The following is a 23,341-nucleotide window of genomic DNA, read 5'->3' as shown; positions in this document are numbered from 1 at the left end:
GAGAATAACAAGCTACATAATGCAAAATTTATACTTTTCAAAAATTCCAATTCTAAAGGGTCGAAAAGAAAACAAACCCGAGCAACACCGGGCTATACTACTAGTGATGATAAGGACACCTGTGTCAGTGGAATGCTCAGTTAATTTACACATTAATTTAATGGCCAGAAAATTTAATTGATTGAATAACTAACTGAATCATCGCTGTCAAATGACAGAGATCCATTTCTATTATGCTTATTTGGGTTTGTAATTATGTATAAATGAGTGTGTGTGTGTGTGTGTGTGTGTTGAATCATCACTGCCATATGACAGAGGTCCATTCCTGTGTTTGTGTGTAGATGTGTGTGTGTGTGTGTGCATGTGTGTTTTCAGGTAAATCTACCTGTATAAACTAATCTCTTTGTTTGCTAAGGTGTGGCCAAGGTTTAGCAAAGGTCTTGTATAGCAACGATACAAGACACTATAACAGCATTAGATTTCGCTGAGCCATCGATTTAGTTACGTAATCAGACATGACGAAAGCAACAAAAAAAAAAATTTTTTTTCAAATAAACAAACAATAAAAGAAAACACAGCTTCTATAACAAAACCAAACAAAGCAAACAAGAAAAAAAAAAGAAGAGAAAAGATGAAATCAGTCACGAAATATAATTACATCCTGTCAAATTCAGATTTGGATATAAATTTAAACAACTTGACAATTGAAATCATTGACAACTCTTAGTTGAAGTCTCTTGCTTCTTGCAGGGGAAAAAAAAAGAAAGAAAAAAGAAAGAAAGAAAGAAAGAAAGAAGAAGCTATTTCACCATGTCCTATGTGTACAATGGTATGCATCATACCAAAGTGGTAAGCAGGCAGAATGGTTAGCACATCAAATAAAATGCTTAGCAGTGTTTCTTCTGGTGCTTTACCACCACCACCACCACCACCACCACCACCATCATCATCGTTTAACATCCGCTTTCCATGCTAGCATGGGTTGGACGATTTGACTGAAGACTGGCGAACCAGATGGCTACACAAGGTTCCAGTCTGATCTGGCAGAGTTTCTACAGCTGGATGACCTTTCTAGCGCCAACCACTCCGAGAGTGTAGAGGGTGACTTTTTACACTCTCGGAGTGGTTGGCATTAGGAAGGGCATCCAGCTGTAGAAACATTCTGAATTCAAATTCTCTCTGTGATTGACTTTATCTTTCGTTCCTTCAGCAGGGGTCAATGAAATAAAGCACCAGTCAAATACTACTGACGACATAGTCGACTTGCCCCTCCCCTCAAAACGGCTGGCTGTGACTGTGATCCTTGCAATCATTTGGCATCACGTTCAGCGGAAATATTATTATCTCGGTCACTTATTCGCCATGGAAACTGGTTAAACAGCCTTATAAGTACACGGGCACAAGAAAAACAACACCATGGTAGTATACACATTAATGACTTGTAGGGACAAAGTATTTTGTTATACAACCACAATATGCTACAAAGTATATTAAACATTTTTATAAGTCAATACCATGTTCTACTGTGTTAGCAGTGCTATTAAATCACATGTTAAGGTCAATTTTACAGATTTTTTTTCAATAGAAATTATAGCCAGCACTGCTTTTGTTACAATATTTCATTATGCAACCATAGTGGAGGCGCAATGGCCCAGTGGTTAGGGCAGCGGACTCGCGGTTGTAGGATCGTGGTTTCGATTCCCAGACCGGGCGTTGTGAGTGTTTATTGAAAGAAAACACCTGAAGCTCCATGAGGCTCCAGCAGGGATGGTGGTGATCCTGGCTGTACTCTTTCACCACAACTTTCTCTCACTCTTACTTCCTGTTTCTGTTGTACCTGTATTTCAAAGGGCTGGCCTTGTCACTCTCTGTGTCACGCTGAGTATCCCCGAGAACTACGTTAAGGGTACACGTGTCTGTGGAGTGCTCAGCCACTTACACGTTAATTTCACGAGCAGGCTGTTCCGTTGATCAGATTAACCGGAACCCTCGTCGGCGTAACCGACGGAGTGCTTCCATCCATGCAACCATAATATGCTACAAACCATATTAAACATCAGACTAAATCAGTGCTGGCTATAGATAACCTTAACAAGTAATGTAATAGCACTGCTAACACAGTAGAACATGGTATTGCCCTATAATAACGTTTAATATACTTTGTAGCATATTATGATGGCAGAATGAAATGTTTACAGATTCAGCACTGGCTATAATTTCTATAGAAAATCTGTAGAGATGACCTTAAGAAGTGATAGCATGCACAATACTATGACACATACTATAATGTATATTACGAAAAGAATATAGAGTATACTAGAGTAACAGTTACACCATGAATATACCTTCTTTTACTCTTTTACCTGTTTCAGTCATGTGACTGTGGCCATGCTGGAGCACCGACTTAAGTCGAGCAAATTGACCCCAGGACTTATTCTATCGGTCTCTTTTGCCAAACTGCTAAGCTACAAGGATGTAAATACACCAGCATCAGTTGTCAAGTGATGTTGGGGTGAGAAACACAGACACACAAATATATACACACACACATATACATACATACATACATACATACATACATACATACATACATATATATATATACATATACACGATGGGCTTCTTTCAGTTTCTGTCTACCAAATCCACTCACAAGGCTTTGGTCGGCCCAAGGCTATAGTTGAAGACACTTGCCCAAGGTGCCATGCAGTGGACTGAACCCGGATCCATGTGGTTCGTAAGCAAGCTTCTTACCACACGGCCACTCCATCATCGTTTAATGTCTGTTTTCCAAAGAACATATGCACACCCCACTGTATGCCTTAAGAAGGATCTAATTTTAATTTATTAAAATATATTGGTTTATTACATTAGTACATGGTTATGGTGTAAGCCATGATTCACCTGAAACAGCTGTCGAGATAAAATTATTGCATAATTCCTTTCGTTTATTTTGAATTCTTATTTTGTACTCTGTATCTTGTATTCCACCTTATACTCATTAAGCTTGTGTTTATCTAATATATATTCATGAAGTGCAGTCAAAAAGTATCCAACTTCATTTTTACCCACCAAACTTCCTCTGAGTGAAATGAATAACAATTTAAAAACTTTACTGTCCAAAGGAGTCTTCTTAAAACTAGAGATGTCTCGTCTCAGCTACATATATTTCGCATATACAGATGTGCTGTATGTGTTTGCTGCTTTCTTTAAATGACTAGTTTCCTGAAATTATCACAAGATTTATTAACTACCTTCCAAACATCTAATTTTTTTCCTTGAACAAAGCTTTGGGGTTTTAAAGTTTTTTTTCTTTTTTATATCATTGCTGTCCGAAGATTCAGGTAATGCATTGCTAGAATAAATATGTCAAAACAAGCCTGTTTGTGACAATTATGCAAATTGCTGTGCAACATTAAGTTACCTTACTTTAAGAAACACAAAGATCGATAATTGGGTTGGGGTTTAATAACTCCCACTTTCTATAGCGCTGAATAGATCTGAAATAATTCCCAACGGAGTAGGATGGATAGCAGGAAAAATAAATGTATTTCTCTTAATTCTTTCATTACCATATTTCTAAAGAAATACATTGTGTACGAAATGAGATTAAGTATTAACTCTATTCGCTTTAACGACCAAATAGGTTGGGTACTGAAAATCAGTGCCGACAGTTTCTTCTCTGAATTAGAGTCTCTTCATTTACCAAATTCAGCATTGTTCGAACAGGTGATTTGGTTAAATATTACTACCTGGTTCTTTGATGCATTTAATAGAGTTCATTGTTGCATGAATTCTGGACTGAATTCTCCTTACCAACAAGTTTGCATTCTACAATTTTCTTCTTTTTTTTATGCAGACATTGATCTGCCAGCACATTAACTGATCAATCTCATCATTCTAACTGTAATATTCTAAAGGAGATGGCCATTATTGTTTACTATGATCTTTTATCATTTTCTTGTTTCAGACATTGGACTGTGGCCATACTGGGGCACCACTTTGAAGGATTTAATCAAACAAGTCAACTCCAGTACTTATATTTTAAGTCTAATACTTATTGTATCACTTTCCTTTGCTGAACTGCCAGCTTAAGAGAACGTAAAAAAACCAACACTGGTTATCAAAAGGTAGGAAGGACGAACACAAACACATAGACACATACACACACATATATAGTGTTGGCATTTAGCCACATTCATTCAATGAGGGTGACATTGCCTCGCCTAATGAATCCATAAGAGCTTGTGTTATCCCATGCACCTTTGACATTATGAGCCTTCATTATATAATGTACAAGGTTATGGTATAAGCCATGATTCACCTGAAACAGCTGTCGAGATAAAACTATTGCATAATTCCTTTCGTTTATTTTGAATTCTTATTTTGTACTCTGTATCTTGTATTCCACCTTATACTCACTAAGCTTGTGTTTATCTAATATGAATGGAAGCACTCCGTCGGTTACGACGACGAGGGTTCCGGTTGATCCGAATCAACGGAACAGCCTGCTCGTGAAATTAACGTGTAAGTGGCTGAGCACTCCACAGACACGTGTACCCTTAACGTAGTTCTCGGGGATATTCAGCATGACACAGAGAGTGACAAGGCCGGCCCTTTGAAATACAGGTACAACAGAAACAGGAAGTAAGAGTGTGAGAAAGTTGTGGTGAAAGAGTACAGCAGGGATCACCACCATCCCCTGCCGGAGCCTCGTGGAGCTTTAGCTGTTTTCGCTCAATAAACACTCACAACGCCCGGTCTGGGAATCGAAACCGCGATCCTATGACCGCGAGTCCGCTGCCCTAACCACTGGGCCATTTGCCTCCACTTATCTAATATATATATATGAAGTGCATTCAAAAAGTATCCAACTTCATTTTTTACCACCAAAACTAATGGTACATGGGCTAAATCATATGAGTGAGAAGTGATGCCACTCTTCCTGTACATGCATGACAATTTCTGCACTAGTTGGCCGCATTAGTTCCTGGCTGTTATGCCGAGAGTATAGACATGTAGTGCATGCTTGCTGGATTTTCATTTTCACACAAGATGGCCAAACACATTGAGCAGAGACCATAAACCCATGTCTCATCACTAGAGATGATGGTCTTCAAGAAGTCTGGGTTGTGGTCCAGCAGGTTCTGAGCAATTTCCACGCAGAGTTGCTTCTGCTGTTCCATCAGCATTTTGGGGATGAATTTCAGCAACACCCTCCACTTGCACAAATCCTCCGTTAAAATGGACTGCACTGGTCTTGTGCTTATTCCCACTTCTTGGGTAATTTCTTGGATTGTTACACAATAGTCTTCCATGACTATTTGCTGAACCTCCTCACCCAGCTCCTTGTTTTGGCTTGTGAATGACCTGCCTGAATGTGCCTCACTCTCCACTGAAATGTGGCCACATCTTCTTCTTCTTGTCTTGAGACAGCATTCACCCGGGGTGGGTTGAGCTGGCTTCATTCATCCTCAATGCTGCATCTCTCACAAACGCCGACCAGACCTAGCCACATCAGATGCAATTGTAACACTCCTTAATCTGAGTTTCATCCATGGCAGCATCAACAAAGGCCTGCTGTATCTTCTGGCAGGTTCAAACTTGCGTATCACCAAGCTTTAGGCAAAACTTGATGCAAAAGCTCTGCTTGATGTGTTTGGTGAAAATGAAAATCCAGCAAGCATGTCAGTATAACAGCTGGAAACTGACACAATATACTGACGTGAAAATTTTCATGCAAGTGCAAGAAGGGTGGTGTCACATCCCTACAAAACGATTTTGCCCATGGGGCATTAGTTTTGGCAGGAAATAAAGAAAAAGTTGGATTCTTTTTGAACACATCTTGTATGTAAGACACTTGCTCAAAGTGTTGCACAGTGGGACTGAACCCAAAACCACATGGTTGCAAAGCAAGTTTCTTAACCATGCAGCCATGCTTGCCCCTAAAAATAAAATTCATTTTTAAACATATACACATGCCTAGCATGTAACCGGAGCAGATTTGGCTAAAATGTCTTAGTAGGTATGAATGACATTAGAAGATCAGATCAAGCGTTTTAAGGTCAAATTTCCAGTAAACATTTTGTAAAGATGTATTTGCTTTGTAAGATTCCTGATGTTATCTTGTGTTGAAACAGATGGTCATTGTTTTGTTTGTTTTTGTGCCAAATAAAACACACACACACACACACACATGCTTTATATTTATTCTTCACTTCAGATTTATGATTGTTTGTAAAGAGAAAAAAGTTTAAAAAATACAAAAAAAAAAAAATGTTTCAAGCATGAAACTTCTGCTGAAATAGACCATCACTAGTTTCCGTGAATCCTACGATTTATTTTGAAGAGTATTTGAACAACAAAGTTAATACAACAGTTAATTAAGAACATCTAGATTATCTGGACTGTCATCAATAATAGACTGATGTCCTATTGTTTAGTCCTAGGTCAGTCATGAGCCAGAAGATAATAGTGATCAAAAATGTTTCAGATGTCACCATCTCATTTTTTCCCCCCTTTTAACACAGTGCATCAAAATCCAAATAGTCCAATGTGTTCTTAAGAAAATAGAAAGGGGTGATTTGAAGGTGAATTAACAGCTATTTCTAGCAGGCTGAGCCTTATCCTCTCCACTCACAATTGCTGGCCTTGTGCCAAAATGTGAAACCACAGTGATTGTTGCTAGAGCAGTTATCTGGCCTCCGTGCTGGTGGCACGTAAAAGATACCATTCAAGTGTGATCATTACCAGCATCACCTTACTGGCACCTGTGCCAGTGGCATGTGTAAAAGATTCGAGCGAGGTCGTTGCCAGTACCGCCTGACTGGCCCCGTGCCCGTGGCACATAAAAGCACCCACTACACTCTCGGAGTGGTTGGCGTTAGGAAGGGCATCCAGCTGTAGAAACTCTGCCAGATCAAGATTGAAGCCTGGTGCAGCCATCTGGTTCGCCAGCCCTCAGTCAAAATCGTCCAACCCATGCTAGCATGGAAAGTGGAAATTAAACGATGATGATGATGATGATGATGATGATCACACAGTATACAATATCATAAAGTTGTTGATTAAAGATATTGTGTCTACGGGGGGTTTGTACTGTTTGTCAAGTCACAACAAGGACCTCAGACAGACAGTACTTTACGCAATATGTGTGCAGTTCCAAGTAATGCTGACTTTTGCAATACACCTAGATTGTAGCATTTTTCTAAAGTTTTCAGATGTTATCCATTATTATTATTATTATTTAGTAGGAGTGGTAACCATTATCTTGAATGACCTTTGCAGATGAGTTAAGTTGATAGTTAACATTAAGTCTCAACAGCTGCAGGCTGATACATGCAAAGATATATAGGACTGAAAGAGCATTCCAGAGATTTGCAGTGGTAAGGAGAATCTGAGTGAGGGGTTTGGTGCAGGGTTTAAGAAGTGTGGAGATACAAATGAGACAAGGACCAGCAAACAAACTGAATGGGATTCTACAGAGATTGCATGCAGCTTGTTACTTCATCAGAGCAGAAACACATGTTAATGAGTGCAAATATTGTAAATCCTCGAGTATAATACGCAGGGGATTTTTAGGGGGTTGTACCTCTGAAAAACCTAAACCTTGTGTATAATACGCCCCTCCCCTTCTCTAATTTGAGTCAAGGAGGTGTATATAACGTCCTTGGTTTGTAAAAATGTTTCTGGTAATGTCCTTTATTATTATTGTACATATAACATAATGCAAACGTGTAGCTTTTTTGTGCATTTTGTTTGCAGAAAATAGAAATAACAGTAATAACGTTTAATAAATGTTGCTTACTGCAAGTTACGGATGATTCTTTTATGACTTCATTGCTTTCAGGCTTAGCTAAAGGTATTTTCGCGCCCAACATCGCAAAATGAATCTGAATAAACATTGCCGAACAGCAAATAGAGACTCGGACATTGCTTAGAAAATATTTTTCATTTTTAACCTCGTGTATAACACGCACTAGGGATTTTGACCTTAAAATTTTGGGGAAAAAATGGCGGATTATACTCGAGGATTTACGTTAGGTGTAAAGATGACAGTTAATGAGCCTTAGTCAATCAGTCTCTTGTGGTGTATGGTCTATATATGTTGTTGTCAAGCCCTTGTCAAAGGCATTCCAGCTATGACCATCCACTAGTGTAGCTAGGTGGGGCAGTACTTTTGGGTCTGCTATAGGCAATATGTTTTTTGTGGGGTCCGGGGGTGGCAAACAGAAAGACTGCCCTGGGTAGCACACACTCTAGCTACGCTAGTTTGACCATCCCATCTTTTATTCAATCTATGTTCTCTAAACTGCCTTGAACAAGATGTCCTTTTTTTAAAAAAAATAGATATGATTTGATGGACAGTTGGCTGCTCTTCAGTGCTGTCTGAAGACATGGACTTATTGGGCAGTTGCCCGAAGGCCTCACATGTGTAGGAAACCAATTCTGATCCATATATGCTGCAGCTTGCTGTCAATAAATACTACATGGCCCATTGTACTGATTTGCACCCCGCTTGGGGTTGCTAAAATGGAACGACTGCTATTTCTAGCAGGTTGAGCGAACGCATAGAAGCTCCCTTGCTGAGTTTTTATGTATATATGTGTTCTGGGTACGCAAACGCTATTGAATTTGATTCCAACAAGGATTATCCGAATATTTTGGTCAACCATAAAACACACTAGTCTCTCCAGCCCTATGATTTCATTTCTTCCACTCCAAGATACCCATTTATGACAGACATCCTATCAAACGTGCATTAGATAACGTTAACTGCATCTTTTCAAAACAATCTGACGCCAGTGGCAGAGCGTGGTGTGAGCGCACACTACAGGGTAGCCCACTTCATATTTTAAGCATGTTTGCTGTAGTTGGGGTATGTAATATTTCAAAGAAGGTGGCAGCCAATTTGGCTATCACACAGGGTGGCCAAAGCCCACAGTTCGCAACTATGTGTTGCCATCTTTTGTATACAGAAAATTCACCGTATGAACGAACGCATATTATATCAACAGTTTGAAAAAAAAAAATGAAAAAAGGGTTTTATAAAAGCGCTGGGATAATGAAAGTGTACGTTCGGCAACTTCCATACAAAATTTATATTTCTTTAATTTTATTTTCAGCTGAATCACTTACGTTTATATATTTAGATCTATTCAATTTGACAGCCGTCGTTCGCAAACAGCTGCATTCATTTTCTTCAGCTGATTACACATCATTGATTGGTTAAAATTACCCAAATACGACAGCTTTAACACGAAATAACTTCTAAATTACAAAATTTTATCAAAAACGTTAAGAGTAAACAGTGACACATTCTACCAGTATCCGAAGTTTCAAAGTGTTTAGTTTTTAAAAAATCAATTAAAAAATCTGGCCGTTAAATTGAATAGATTCATATATTTTTGTGTATGTATGTATATTTGTGTAAATACTATGTTTATGAATTTATTGCGTATACATGCATGTGTTTATGTGTATCTATATTTGTGTACGTACGTGTATACACATACATATACAGTACTTAAACAAATAGCTGAAGAAAATATTAAATGAAAATTTATTACGGAAATTGCTGAACAAACACTTTCATTATGCCTTTACCTTTATCGAAAGATAGCCACATAGGCAAGTCTTTATTCAACGTCAAACATTAAAAGAAGAAAAAAAAAAAACGCGATTAGGTCATTTAAAGCGAAATATTTAACAGTGAATGTTCCTACGGCAAAATTTCCTATAACTGCCATCTTTATAACGTTATACCGAGAAATTTTTGAGAAACCGAACACCAACTGGCACAAAAACGCACATCCGCCGCACAAAAACCCAATCTTAAGAAAAAGTAAAAGAAACTTTGGTAATTTACAACACAAGTTCATACATAACTCATGAAACAAAAGAAAATTACACAGGACATTTGTGTGTACACTATTTTAAATTAAAACTTCTGCAATAAAATACTACATCGTGTGTACTTGTGAAATCGATTAAATAAATATCAGGCGTGTACTGGGAAGATCTAGTCTTCCATTCGTCTTGCCAATAAATATATGGCTTCGTACCAATATAAGGAATCATTATTATCGCTATAATTTCCATCATTACTATTTCTTATTGAAATAAATGGTAGATTCTGTAGAGTTCTAGATTATACGCATTTTGTATTGTCCCTTGTGACTTATAGTTCATATTCTAAATAGAATTAGTTTTGTCCCAAGTGGTTATGATATCAGGTCATATTATCTCACAGGAGTCGATGTATTAAGCACCAGTAATATCGTGAGGATCGATTCTATTGACTGTTTATTTCTTCCCAGAAAAACGTTGGAAGAATGCCAGCTCGAATGAAATTATTACTAAAGATTTCTTTAGCATAAATTACAGAATAAACTGCACGTTTCGGGTGAGTCATAAGTGACTATGGCGTTGTTTTCTTTCCAGCGGATCGAGATTTAATCATATTTCGATTTAAAACTATAAAATACAACCAAAGCAACAATAGATATTTTCTCCCTTTATACTTATAAGTAAACTACAGTGCATTAAACAACTTTGTACATACAATTTTTGGTACAAAAGCACTTAAAGCTTATGGGCACATTACAGAAAATTATAATTAATGCACATAATGCATCGATGCATTGTACACACACACAATGATATTGCATATTATTACGTATAAATATAATACATTAATAATTTATAATATACTGTTATAAATTATAATACTTTATATGACGAAAGCCATACGTGGCTAAAAGGGATACGTGATTTTCTAGGAAAGCTTGTCTGTATTGATTATACGTTTCCCAACTCCTGTGGTCATTGATTGTGCTACTTAGATGTGAATATCGGTGATAACAAATATTTTGACTTTCATTATACCTACTATTTTGAGTCACTATCAACAGCTTTCTTGTTCTACGACCATACGATCGTCTTAAATTTTCTCTTCGTACACTAAAACCTTTTCATAACCCCCAAATTTCTCTGTTTGGCCTCAAATGACTCAAAATGCATACTGAAATTTTTTCCATTAGAAAAACTAATCTCAGGCTTGACACGTTGTTCACCATTCAAATTTCATTAGCAGCAACACTGCTTTTCCATTCTAAACAGCTAAGATGAAACAGATGGTATCGTTGGAAAGGAGACTAAAAGACTCGTGGTATTAGTTACTTGGAGTCATGAGTTCAAATTCTGCCGAGGTGAGGCCGACTTTGCCTTTCGTCACTCGGTGGTTTGATCTAATATATGAGCCAAGTATTGGTGTCGATTTAATTAACATTAACACAATACATAATAGCTGTGAAAAGAATTATGACAGAAGGCTAAAAGTTCAGTTTCATAGAGAAAGGTTAGTTGGACTGTCTGATGAACCGTTCGCGGCGAAACATCGAAGTCACAGGCACACTGTAATTTCAGCCCAATACTACAATTCTGTATTTGTATTCAATCTTTTTTCCTATCGTTTCGATGACTTTCATCAGCTATTCTTAATTTACTTTAAAACACACACACACACCCACAGGGTAGGATGGCAAAATTGTCGCCATTTTATATTTTTAATTTCACGCATTCGCATTGTTTGTTTTTGATTTTGTCGACTACACAGTATAGTAGGGTCAGCTGTGCACCGTCTGTGAGAAAAACAGCATCATGATGCGATTCACTCAGCCACAGAAGCTCCAATACGAACATTTCAGAGTGTTTGGGTGTCAATCTGAGGACATGTACCGAGAGTGATAGAAATCAAACATCCAGTCAACATCATGGTATTTGGAGTGATCATTAGTGATGGCGACGTTATGGCTCTATTCATCTTCCCACACGGCCTCAGACTCAACACAGAGGACTACATCAAGTGCCTGGAGGAAGTCGTGCTGTCCTGGGTTAAAAGGATGCCTGCTTGAAGACCCTATGTCTGGCAAAAGGATTCTGCACCATGCCACACAAGCAGGAAAACCCAGTCATGGCTGTCAGAAAATGTCTGCGACCACACCACTCCTAACATCTGACCATCTAACTCCCCAGACTGCAAATCCCTTGATTATTATGTGTGAGAGACCAACAAAACTCCTTGTAACACCAAAGATGAACTGAAAGCAAGGATTATGGCAGTATTCACCAACGTCTGTGAGAAAAACGGCATCATGATGTGATTTATTCAGGAGACCGCCCAAAAGAGTTGCAGGGGATTCCGAAGTCGTCTGGAGGCTGTGGTTGAAGCCAATTGCGATATTATTGAATAAATTTACTCTTTAGTTTTTCAAGATATTTTAATGAAAATTGGGTAAATATATCTCTTAAAATGTGATGTCAGCGATATTTTCAGTTTGCGTAATTTAGACATTTCATTCACTGCTCCTTGTATATATACACACACATATCTATCTATCTGTCTGACTGTCTCGATATATATATATATTTGCGTAATTTAGACATATATATATGTGTGTGTGTGTATCTATCTATCTATCTATCTATCTATATATATATATATATATATATATATATATATATATATCATATCTATATATGTATCTATCTATCTATCTATCTATCTATCTATCTCTATATATATATCACATCATACCAATATCAAAATAAGTGTGTGTGTGTATCTATAAATATGTATCTCTCTCTATATATATATTTGCATAATTTATATCTATCTATACTTTCTTTTGCTCTTTCACTTGTTTCAGTCATTTGACTGCAGCCATGCTGGAGCACCGCCTTTAATCGAACAAATCGACTCCAGGACTTATTCTCTCGGTCCTTTTAGCCGAACCGCTAAGTTACGGGAACGTAAATACACGAACAACTGTTGTCAAAGCGATCGCGGACACACAAACACACACATATATATACAACGGGCTTCTTTCAGTTTCCATCTACCAAATCCACTCACAAGGCTTTTTTCGGATCCGAGGCTAAAGTAGAAGACATTTGCCAAGGTGTCATGCAGCGGGACAGAACCCGGATCTATGTGGTTGATAAACAGGCTTTTATTACACAGCCACCTCTTCGCAGCCACTCCTACGCCTTCTTACCACACAGCCACTCTTGCACCTAATATATATGTTTGTGTAATTTAGACGACAGTCTATTCACCGCACCATGTATATATATATACGGACACATGCATATACCCCGCCAAAGACATATCTATCTGTTTGTCTCTAAATATATATATACTCTTTTACTTGTTTCAGTCATTTGACTGCAGCCATGCTGGAGCACCAGCTTTAGTCGAATCAAATCGACCCCAGGACTTATTCTTTGGAAGCCAAGTACTTATTCTACCGGTCTCTTTTGCCGAACCGCTAAGTTACAGGGGACCTAAACACACCAGCATCGGTTGTCAAGCGATGTTGGGGGGGGGGCAAACACAGATACACAACATATACACACACATACATATATATGACGGGCAGGCTTCTTTCAGTTTCCGTGTACCAAATCTACTGACAAGGCTTTGGTCGGCCCGAGGCTATAGTAGAAGACCCGAGGTGCCACGCAGTGGGAGTGGACCCGGAAGCATGTGCTTCATAAGCAAGCTACTTACCACACAGCCACTCCTGCACTTATATATATATTTCTCAACCAAAACTGTCCGACGAACGGAAACGTGAAACTCTGAGCAAGCTTTTGCGATGCCTTTGCAGCATTACACACGTTCTTCTCCGACAAATGGATCTGTCCAAATCCAAAACAGCATGAAATTTATTCCACTCTTCGAATTGCACACACGCAAACATGCATGTTTATGTGTGTTTATATATGTGTATGTATAGGGTCTTGAGCAAGACACTTTATTTCACGTTGCTCCAGTTCACTCAGCTGTAGAAATGAGTTGCGACGTCACAGGTGCCAAGCTGTATCGGCCCCTTTGCCTTTCCCTTGGACAACATCGGTGACGTGGATAGGGGAGGCCGGTATGCATGGGCGACTGCTGGTCTTCCATAAAAAACAACCTTGCCCAGACTTGTGCCTCAGAGGGTAACTCTCTAGGTGCAAACCCATGGTCAGTGTCTGACCGAAGGGGGTCACTTACTCACTTATGTATAGGGTATTGATGTTTAAACGTAAAAAATTTATCCACCATGATTAAGAGCTCAACTGAAAAGATATTGCAAAACTGCAATGCATTATTTCAACACAGTAAACCCTGATGAAACCATCTTGCAAGTATAAACAAAATGAGCTAAAACAACGCGGCCGAAACAGATGTAGCTGACAAATCATGAACAACGTGTGCAATTTATACCTTTTGCCTTTTTGTGTTTGAGTGTGTTTGAAAATATATGCCTATCCATCATGTCCCACTGCGTGGCACCTTGGGTAAGTGTCTTTTACTATAGCCTCGCGCCGACCAAAGCCTTGTGAATGGATTTGGTAGACGGAAACTGAAAGAAGCCCTTCGTATATATATATAGATAGATAGATATGTGTGTGTGTGTGTGAGTGTCTGTCTGTGTCTGTCCCCCCCACCATCGCTTGACAACCAATGCTAGTGTGTTTAGGTCCCCGTAACTTAGTGGTTCGGCAGAACAGACCGATAGAATAAGTACTAGGCTTTCAAAAAATAAGTCCTGGGGTCGATTTGTTCGACTAAAGGCGGTACTCCAGCATGGCCATAGTCAAATGACTGAAACAGATAAAAGAATACATACGTATACATATATATATATACATGAACCTGTGTGCGTGTGTATATATATATATATATATATATATATATATATATATATACCGGAGTAAACACATAAATGTGAAACAAGGTGGAAAAAGAGTACTCAAATACCAGTGGTAGAGTAATATGCTTTATTTAAAGTAGCAGCAAAATTCAACAAAACCTGTTACTCTGAGTTTCCCGTTGCCGTTCATCGGACAGTTTTTTCTAGCAGAAACTGTCCGATGAACAGGTTTTGTTGAATTTTTTGCTGCTTTAAATAAAGTATATATATATATATATATACATATATATATATATATATATATATATATATAGGGATATATATCTTTTACTTGTTTCAGTAATTTTGACTATGGCCACGCTAGGTACAAAAATTAAACATATTCAGAAGAAAAATATGTACAAGCATATAGATATTTCCATATGTTGACAAACAAATTTACTTTTACATTGAATATGAAAAATATAGAAAACTAAAGGGAGAATGCGTAATTCTTTAGCTCGTCGTCGGTTTCTGGGAGTTCGGAAATACGTAATTGTTGTAATGTTCATAATTAGCAGATGGAATGTGCAAAGAGTCGTGGATATGCAATCAGTAGATGGTTGCAACGAAATACTAGAGTAATACCGGCTTCCTTCGTCAGGAGGGAAAATTAGCAGATCGAGTGAAAAAAACAAACTCGTATGCATTCTGCCTTTAGTTTTCTGTATATTTTACACTTCATGTTAAAGTAAATTCATTTGTCATAAATATCTATATGTTTGTACTTATGTGTTTATCTTCTGAATCAATCAATCAATCAATCAACCAATCTACCTACCTACCGACATACATACATACATACATACATACATATATCAAACCTAATTCTGTTTATCTGCATCATTATTATCTCACCTGAGTTTTTCTTATAGCCACTCTTTACTCTGTAGACCTAGTCCTTGATAAAGTCTTCGAAATCTAAGCTCAATTCAGTTGAGCACAGCTAGGTGTTTTCGATATTGTGCGTCTCCAGATCTTACCTGTATGTATGTATTTATGTTTGTATGTATGTATTTATGTATGTGTGTGTGTGCGTGTGTTTGTATGTATATTTGTGGACGGACGGATGGATGGATGGACAGATGAACAGATAGATGGACAAAGAGATGGATAGATAGAAGGATAGATAGATAGATAGAGATAGATAAATAGTAAGATAGATAGATAGATAGATAGATAGATAGATAGATAGATAGATAGATAGATAGATAGATAGATACACCTTTGTTTCGTGTCGAGGACAGAAATTAAGGTATAAAAAGGAACATTCAAATAGAATGACAGGAGTAAATTAAGGGATCTGATTTTTATTAAGCTTCTTTACAACATTTTATTAATTCACTTGTGTGTGTGTGTGTTCGTGTGTGTGTGTGTGCGCGCACCACTGTAATTAAGTTTTTAATGATACTTTAAAATATAAATATAAACTATTTTCGTTTAGAAAATGTCAAGTGCGCTGGAAATAATTAGGTGTTAAAGCTTTTGTTGGGCTGAGGTCAGCATCAGGAAACTGTCTCGAGTGCAGACATCACAAATACTCTTGAGAAAAGCTTGAACACTGCTGAGTCTTGCTTCCCCTACCCGCTCCAAATATGACATTTACAACGAGCAAACATACTGAAGAAGTGAGTTACGGGTAAACTGAACATACAACCCATAGCTTTGGCGCCTGATTTGCAAACCGTTCTGCATTATTTATTTATATCGCTAATACTTTTAGGAACCATATGAATGTCACATTTTATTTCGTGTCTTTCATATATATATTTCTTTACTACCCACAAGGGGCTAAACACAGAGGGGACAAACAAGGACAGACAAACGGATTAAGTCGATTACATCGACCCCAGTGCGTAACTGGTACTTAATTTATCGACCCCGAAAGGATGAAAGGCACAGATATAGAGCTTGTGTACCGAGAAATAACAACTAAATCTCCCTTAAATTGTCCCCTGCTGTTTTGAAAACAGATGGACGCAATGGATAAGCTAATCGAATACCTGAAAGGAAAAAAAAAATGGAATGGTATGGTCAAGGCTGGAATGCGTTTGATCATAATTCTGATCATGCAAAACTAGCCTAGCGATAAAGATAAAAGAAATAAAACGGATCGATCTGCTAGAAATAGCAGCTAAATCTTCATATCTTACAATCCTTGAAAAGTGTGATGAAGATATACACCTTCTTAAAGGCGATGAGACAGCCATGGTTAGATTGCCTTTGATCATATGTCCGCTCGATTACAGCCGACCTGTGTGCGTGTGTAGAGAGAGGAATCAATAATAACAGGCTGTGTGATAAGAAGCTTCCTTCCCACCCACAATGGTTCTGGATTCAGTCCCACTGCGTGGCACCTTCAGCAAGTGTCTTCTACTAAAGCCTCGGGCCGACCAAAGCCTTGTGAGTGGATTTGGTAGACGGAAACTGAAAGTAGCCCATCGTGTGTGTGTGTTCGTCCCTCACCATCGCTTGACAACCGGTGTTGGTGTGCTTACGTCCCCGTAACTTAGCTGTTCGGCATAAGAGACTGACAGAATAAGTACCAAGCCTAAAAAAATAAGTTCTGGCATCGATACGTTCTTCTAAAACACTTCAAGGCGGTGCCCCAACATGGCCGCAGTCAAATGACTGAAACAAGTAGAAGTTTTCAAATGTTTACAGAATGTTTTCCTTATTCAAGTGAAACCAACTCCTTTTTGTCTACCGAGGACTATATTGCCCGATAATCTTTTATTCTTTTACTTGTTTCGGTCATTTGACTGAGGCCATGCTGGAGTACCGTCTTTTAGTCGAGCAAATCGACCCCAGGACTTATTCTTTGTAAGCCTAGTACTTATTCTATCGGTCTCTTAGGCTGAACAGCTAAGTTACGGGGATTTAAACATACCGGGATCGTTTGTCAAGTGACGGTGGTGGTGGGGGACAAACACATACACACATATATATATATATATATATATATATTATATATATAATATATATATATAATATATATATATATATATATATGTGTGTGTGTGTGTGTGTGTGTGTGTGTGTATGTATGTATGTATGTATACGACGAGCTTCTTCCAGTTTCCGTTTACGAAACCAACTCACAAGGCTTTGGTCGCGTAAGACACTTGCCCAAGGTGCCATGCAGTGGAACTGAACCCGGAACTATGTGGTTGAGAAGCAAGCTTCTTACTACACACCTACTCCAGTTTAACCTTTTTTTTAATGAGCGGTAGGATGTGGTTTGAGGAAGATTTAGCTGCTATGCCTAATTGTCGAACGATTACAGAGACTCTTTCATTTGTTTGATTTATGTTGACGAGCGAGAAAAGTGTATATCTTTTTAAAAAGCCCTGATCGTGTAGTTTTTAGCGTTTTAGCCCCTACCCACGTTCCTTACGCATTAGTGTGGTCATTATGAACGTAACATAATAACGACCATCAATAACACCAATACAAGCGTGGCTGTGTGATCGAGAAGCTTGCTTCCCAACCAATGTGGTTTTGCGTTCAGTTCCAATGCGCAGCATTTTTGGACAAGCGTCGTCTTCTACTATAGCCCTGATCCAACAAGTACCTGGTGAGTGGATTTCGTAGACGGAAACCGAAAGAAGACCGTGTGTTGTGTGTAAACGTGTGCGTGCGTGCGCGCGCATGCATTTGCCGCCCACCATCGCTCGACAACCGGTGTTGGTTTGTTTACGTCCCCCGTAACATAGCGGTGCGGCAAAAGACACTGATAGAATAAGTACAAGGCTTAAAAAAAAACAAAGTACTAGGCTTGAATTGTTCGATCAAACCTTTCGAACCGGTGCCCCAGCATGGCCGCAATCCAATGATTGACACAAGTAAATAATAAAAGATACTACACTAAACTTTTTTCCCCCTTTTCCGTGGGTATGGGATTTCGAGTGACAGTTATTCCAAAACTCAGCCAAGTTTCGTAAGAGGAGATATTTCCAGCTAAAATGTAATATGTAACTATGTTATAACCGATATCTATATTATGGATCCCAGGAGGGTATGAAAAGCCAAACTGATTCCAGCGGGATTTAAACATGCAACTAAATTCAGTAAAAACTTCCAGAGTTAGAATATAATCTCTTACCATCTCTGGAACAAAGCCACAAATTTATGGAGGGGATGGTACTAAACTGGCATCTATTTATCGGACCCCGCTGGGACTAAAATGCATCGTCGATGCAAACAACATTTAAACAGAAGAAAAGAAATAATTTCTCTGTGTGCCATAAAACAATAACAATTATAGAATCATAGACAAATCATTTGGGGTTCAATATATAACGGCATATAGGTCCCTAACAACAATACAAACAAGAGGGTTTAATACAACGAAAGTGAGGTTTTCTAATAAAAAAACCCAAGAGGGTTTCCACAACTTCCGTATATTTCTCGTTCATATTTGTTTCTCACTTTACTTCGTGTATGTCTGTTTTTTATTTTTTGGTTTCATTTTCTCTTCGTATCTTTCTACTTTGCATTCTTTCCCTCTTTTCTCCTATTTTTTTATCTCCTTTCCTCTTGTTTCCCTTTTCTTTTCTGCCTATAGCATTTCCTTTTCGATCGGTCACTCCCTCTTTCCTCTATATTCTCTATCTTTTACTCGACAGCTTTCTGATTTATTTTATGTTATTTTTAAAACTTGACATTTCCTTAAACGGAATTCGTCTCAAAAGAAAAGAAAAGAACAATAATAACACACAAATAATAATAATAAAATGGAGAACGGTGCCTCAAATTCACATTCTTTCATAAATATAACAACCACCTAAAAATAGAGATAGACGAAGGGAAATAAAAACGACTATTTAATATCGAACATTCGATAATAACTACATTTGTTTTTAATCTAAATTTAATATCGATGCTGCTTTCGTCATCATTATCATTATTATTATTATTATTGTAGTGGCGATGTAGTTTGTTCTAAACACACAGTTTACAAACAAAAATTAAAAAACAACTTCAAAACCGGAAAGGTGGGAAAGGAAATAACCATTTCATTACATCGAACACCTGATCAATAGTTTTGTTGTTTGGCCATACCGTTAGTTTCTGTTTCGAATCCTTGAAGGTAACAGACTTGTTTTACATAAACGGGAAGGGTAATAATAATAATAACAACAAAGTAAAAATCTTTCGCAACTTAATTAACAATCCTCAAGTGATCTATGGTTTAAAGTTTATTTAAAGTCTAACAGGTGAACTGGACACTATTTGCACAATGGTTAAATATTATCTTAACTGATTTAATATTAACGGAAGCAAACATATTTGAACTTTGCATGTTAACAATCTGTTACTTTAAAACTGGAACTAGAATGAATGCCTTTATGCTTTTCTTATCCAAGACTTACGGGTAGGAAATATAAAGTATTCTGTTGTAACATTTCAATTGAAATATCGAGGAAATGATCAAATAAATTCGTGAGTCACTTACCATCAAAAGTTTTGTTGTTGTTTTGATACAAGTATATATCTATATATATATATATATCCCCGTATAACAAGTTTCATTCGATATGAGAGTGTCCGGAGATGTTCGTGGTTGACTGTTTATGATCGAGTGTTAAGCTCGAGTGTCTGTAATCAACAATGGGACGGGTGAAAACAGAGTATGTGTGTACGTATTATACATTTACTGTGTGTGCGCATATACATACATATATATATATATAATATATATATATATATATATATATATAATATATATATATATATATATATATATACTAAGTAATTAAGGTTTTAGCAACGATTTGCCTCACCACACACCGAAATATATATATATATTATATATATATATATATATATGATATGTGTGGCTGTAGGGTAGGAAAGGACGGATTTAGAAATTGGCCCTTATGCTTGAGTTGAGTACCCGGAACTAAATGGAAAAAAAGTAAAACATCGTGCCACCGGGTCACGCTTCGTCTTGTCTTTCTCTCTCTCTCTCTCTCTCTCGATTTACACAGAGAATGAAAGAAAGAAGAGTGACAAAAAGAAATATAAGTCTTTCTGTCTTGCCAACTGTTGTCAATCGTCAATGTTAGCGCCTCGGGAATAATAGGACACACCTTGCTGCTGGCTGTTGATAACAACAGCAGCAGCAGAGCAGCAGCGATGGTGGTGGTGATGGTGCCGGTGGCGATACAACAGCAGCAGCAGTCATTCAGTTGGGACAGCAGCAGCAACAGTGGCAACGGCAGTGTTACGTTCAGCAGTAGTAATAGTAGTTGTAGTAAATCTCAGAACTATAACTACAAATGACTAGAGATGGAGCGATTATTTCCTCCTTGGCAGAACCGTTAAGCACGCCGGGCGAAATGCGTAGCCGTATTTTCGTCCGCCGTTACGTTCTGGGTTCAAATTCCGCCGAGGTCGACTTTGCCTTTCATCCTTTCGGGGTCGATAAATTAAGTACCAGTTACGCACTGGGGTCGATGTAATTGACTTACTCCCTTTGTCTGTCCTTGTTTGTCCCCTCTGTGTTTAGCCCCTTGTGGGTAGTGAAGAAATAGGTATTTCGTCTACCGCTACGTTCTGAGTTCAAATTCCGCCGAGGTCGACTTTGCCTTTCATCCTTTCGGGGTCGATAAATAAAGTACCAGTTTCGCACTGGGGTCAATGTAATTGACTTACTCCCTTTGTCTGTCCTTGTTTGTCCCCTCTATGTTTAGCCCCTTGTGGGCAGTAAAGATATATATATTTCCTTGGCAGAAACGTTAGCACGCCGGGCGAAATGCGTAGCCGTATTTTCGTCTGCCGTTACGTTCTGGGTTCAAATTCCGCCGAGGTCGACTTTGCCTTTCATCCCTTCGGGGTCGATAAATAAAGTACCAGTTTCGCACTGGGGTCAATGTAATTGACTTACTCCCTTTGTCTGTCCTTGTTTGTCCCCTCTATGTTTAGCCCCTTGCGGGCAGTAAAGATATATATATTTCCTTGGTAGAAACGTTAGCGCGCCGGCCGAAGTGCTTAGCGGTATTTCGTCTGCCGTTACGTTCTGGGTTCAAATTCCGCCGTGGTCGACTTTGCCTTTCATCCTTTCGGGGTCGATTAAATAAGTACCAGTTACGCACTGAGGCCGATGTAATCGACTTAATCCGTCTGTCTGTCTTTGTTTGCCCCCTCTGTGTTTAGCCCCTTGTGGGTAGTAAAGAAATAGGTATTTCGTCTACCGCTACGTTCTGGGTTCAAATTTCGCCCAGGTCGACTTTGCCTTTCATCCTTTCGGGGTCGATAAATTAAGTACCAGTTACGCACTGAGGGCCGATGTAATCGACTTAATCCCTTTGTCTGTCCTTGATTGTCCCCTCTGTGTTTAGCCCCTTGTGGATAGTAAAGAAATATATTTCCTAAATCAGTCATAGGCAAACTGTGGCCCGCGGGACTTTCTAAATGGTAAGTCTAATTTCACGAGGAAAATGACATATGCTTATTTTTTATTTTATTTTCATTTAGTGGTTCGGCCCGCTTGATGACGAGCCGTGTCTGGTGCGGTCCGTTTCTCGTAAAAAGGATTACCCACGCCTGTCCTAAATCATGACACCGTGACAACATCAGGGTTAGCAAGAAAACATAACCGCTACCACTAACACAACAACCGCCAATACTACTAAACGAGAACTGTCGACTTTTTTTTACAACCGCCAACACCGCAACAATCGCTACCTCAGGAACTAAGTGAGGCTGGAGCTTGTATGTAGTCCCTCTATTTGCTAGAAATAACAGGCAAATCTCCCTTGAACCACACACCCCAAAGGTCTTCAGAACAAAAAAACAAAACAAAAAAAAACGCGTTGAATAATGTTGTCTCGGATTCCTACACATAGGAAAAAGATGGGATGGTCTCAGCTGGTTTGTCTTTGATCATAGATCTGCTTCATCAGATCTAACCTAGGGTTAAATAATGATAATAACCACTACTGAGAAAATAACAGCAAGAAATATCTATGCGATTGTTTACTCTGCTAGAAACACCAGGTAAATTTTCCTAACAGTCTTACAAAAAGAATAATATAGTTACACTGAATATGAATAGAAGACGGGATAGTCACAGCTGGAACGACATGGATCAGACTTAACCTGAGGTTGAACCAAAACAACAGTAACTAATTATTACTCATTAGGCTGTCTGAAATGAAAACTGGATGGTCAGAACTGGAATGCCTTCATCAAGATTAATCTACGTACGGTTTTTCTACTACAACAATAACAAAGAATATAGTCAACGGTACACAGTGCCACTGAAAAAAATGGGGAAAAAAAGGCGTGATGGTCATTATTGAATCTGGAGTAAACAACCATAGCTACCACTTCTATAACAACAATGGATAGAAGCACTCCGTCGGTTACGACGACGAGGGTTCCGGTTGATCCGATCAACGGAACAGCCTGCTCGTGAAATTAACGTGTAAGTGGCTGAGCACTCCACAGACACGTGTACCCTTAACGTAGTTCTCGGGGATATTCAGCGTGACACAGAGAGTGACAAGGCCGGCCCCTTGAAATACAGGTACAACAGAAACAGGAAGTAAGAGTGAGAGAAAGTTGTGGTGAAAGAGTACAGCAGGGAT

At 38.4% G+C, this 23,341-nt stretch overlaps 1 protein-coding gene and 1 long non-coding RNA gene across 3 annotated transcripts in view; one reads left to right on the top strand and one right to left on the bottom strand.

Moving 5' to 3' along the window:
* The window catches only part of LOC115221035 (protein furry), a 234,962-nt gene extending 214,497 nt beyond the window's left edge, over positions 1-20,465 (bottom strand). The window contains exon 1 of one of the 2 annotated variants that reach the window (XM_029791247.2): positions 20,203-20,465. Coding sequence is in view for 1 of the 2 variants with exons in the window: in XM_036510295.1 (XP_036366188.1) it covers positions 19,506-19,507 (2 nt within the window). In the remaining variant the exon portion in view is untranslated. Of the gene's footprint in view, positions 1-19,505; positions 19,523-20,202 lie in introns of those variants that run through there. The other variant, XM_036510295.1, reaches the window with a different exon arrangement.
* Positions 2,724-23,084, top strand: LOC118766691. Its single transcript, XR_005002613.1, has 3 exons — positions 2,724-2,737; positions 8,162-8,165; positions 22,788-23,084. It is a non-coding gene; the product is annotated as an uncharacterized LOC118766691 (long non-coding RNA).
* The last annotated feature ends 257 nt before the right edge of the window (positions 23,085-23,341 follow it).

Source organism: Octopus sinensis, linkage group LG17 (genome assembly GCF_006345805.1).
Source record: "Octopus sinensis linkage group LG17, ASM634580v1, whole genome shotgun sequence".
Lineage (NCBI taxonomy): Eukaryota > Metazoa > Mollusca > Cephalopoda > Octopoda > Octopodidae > Octopus > Octopus sinensis.
This window is presented reverse-complemented; position numbering and strand designations above follow the sequence as displayed.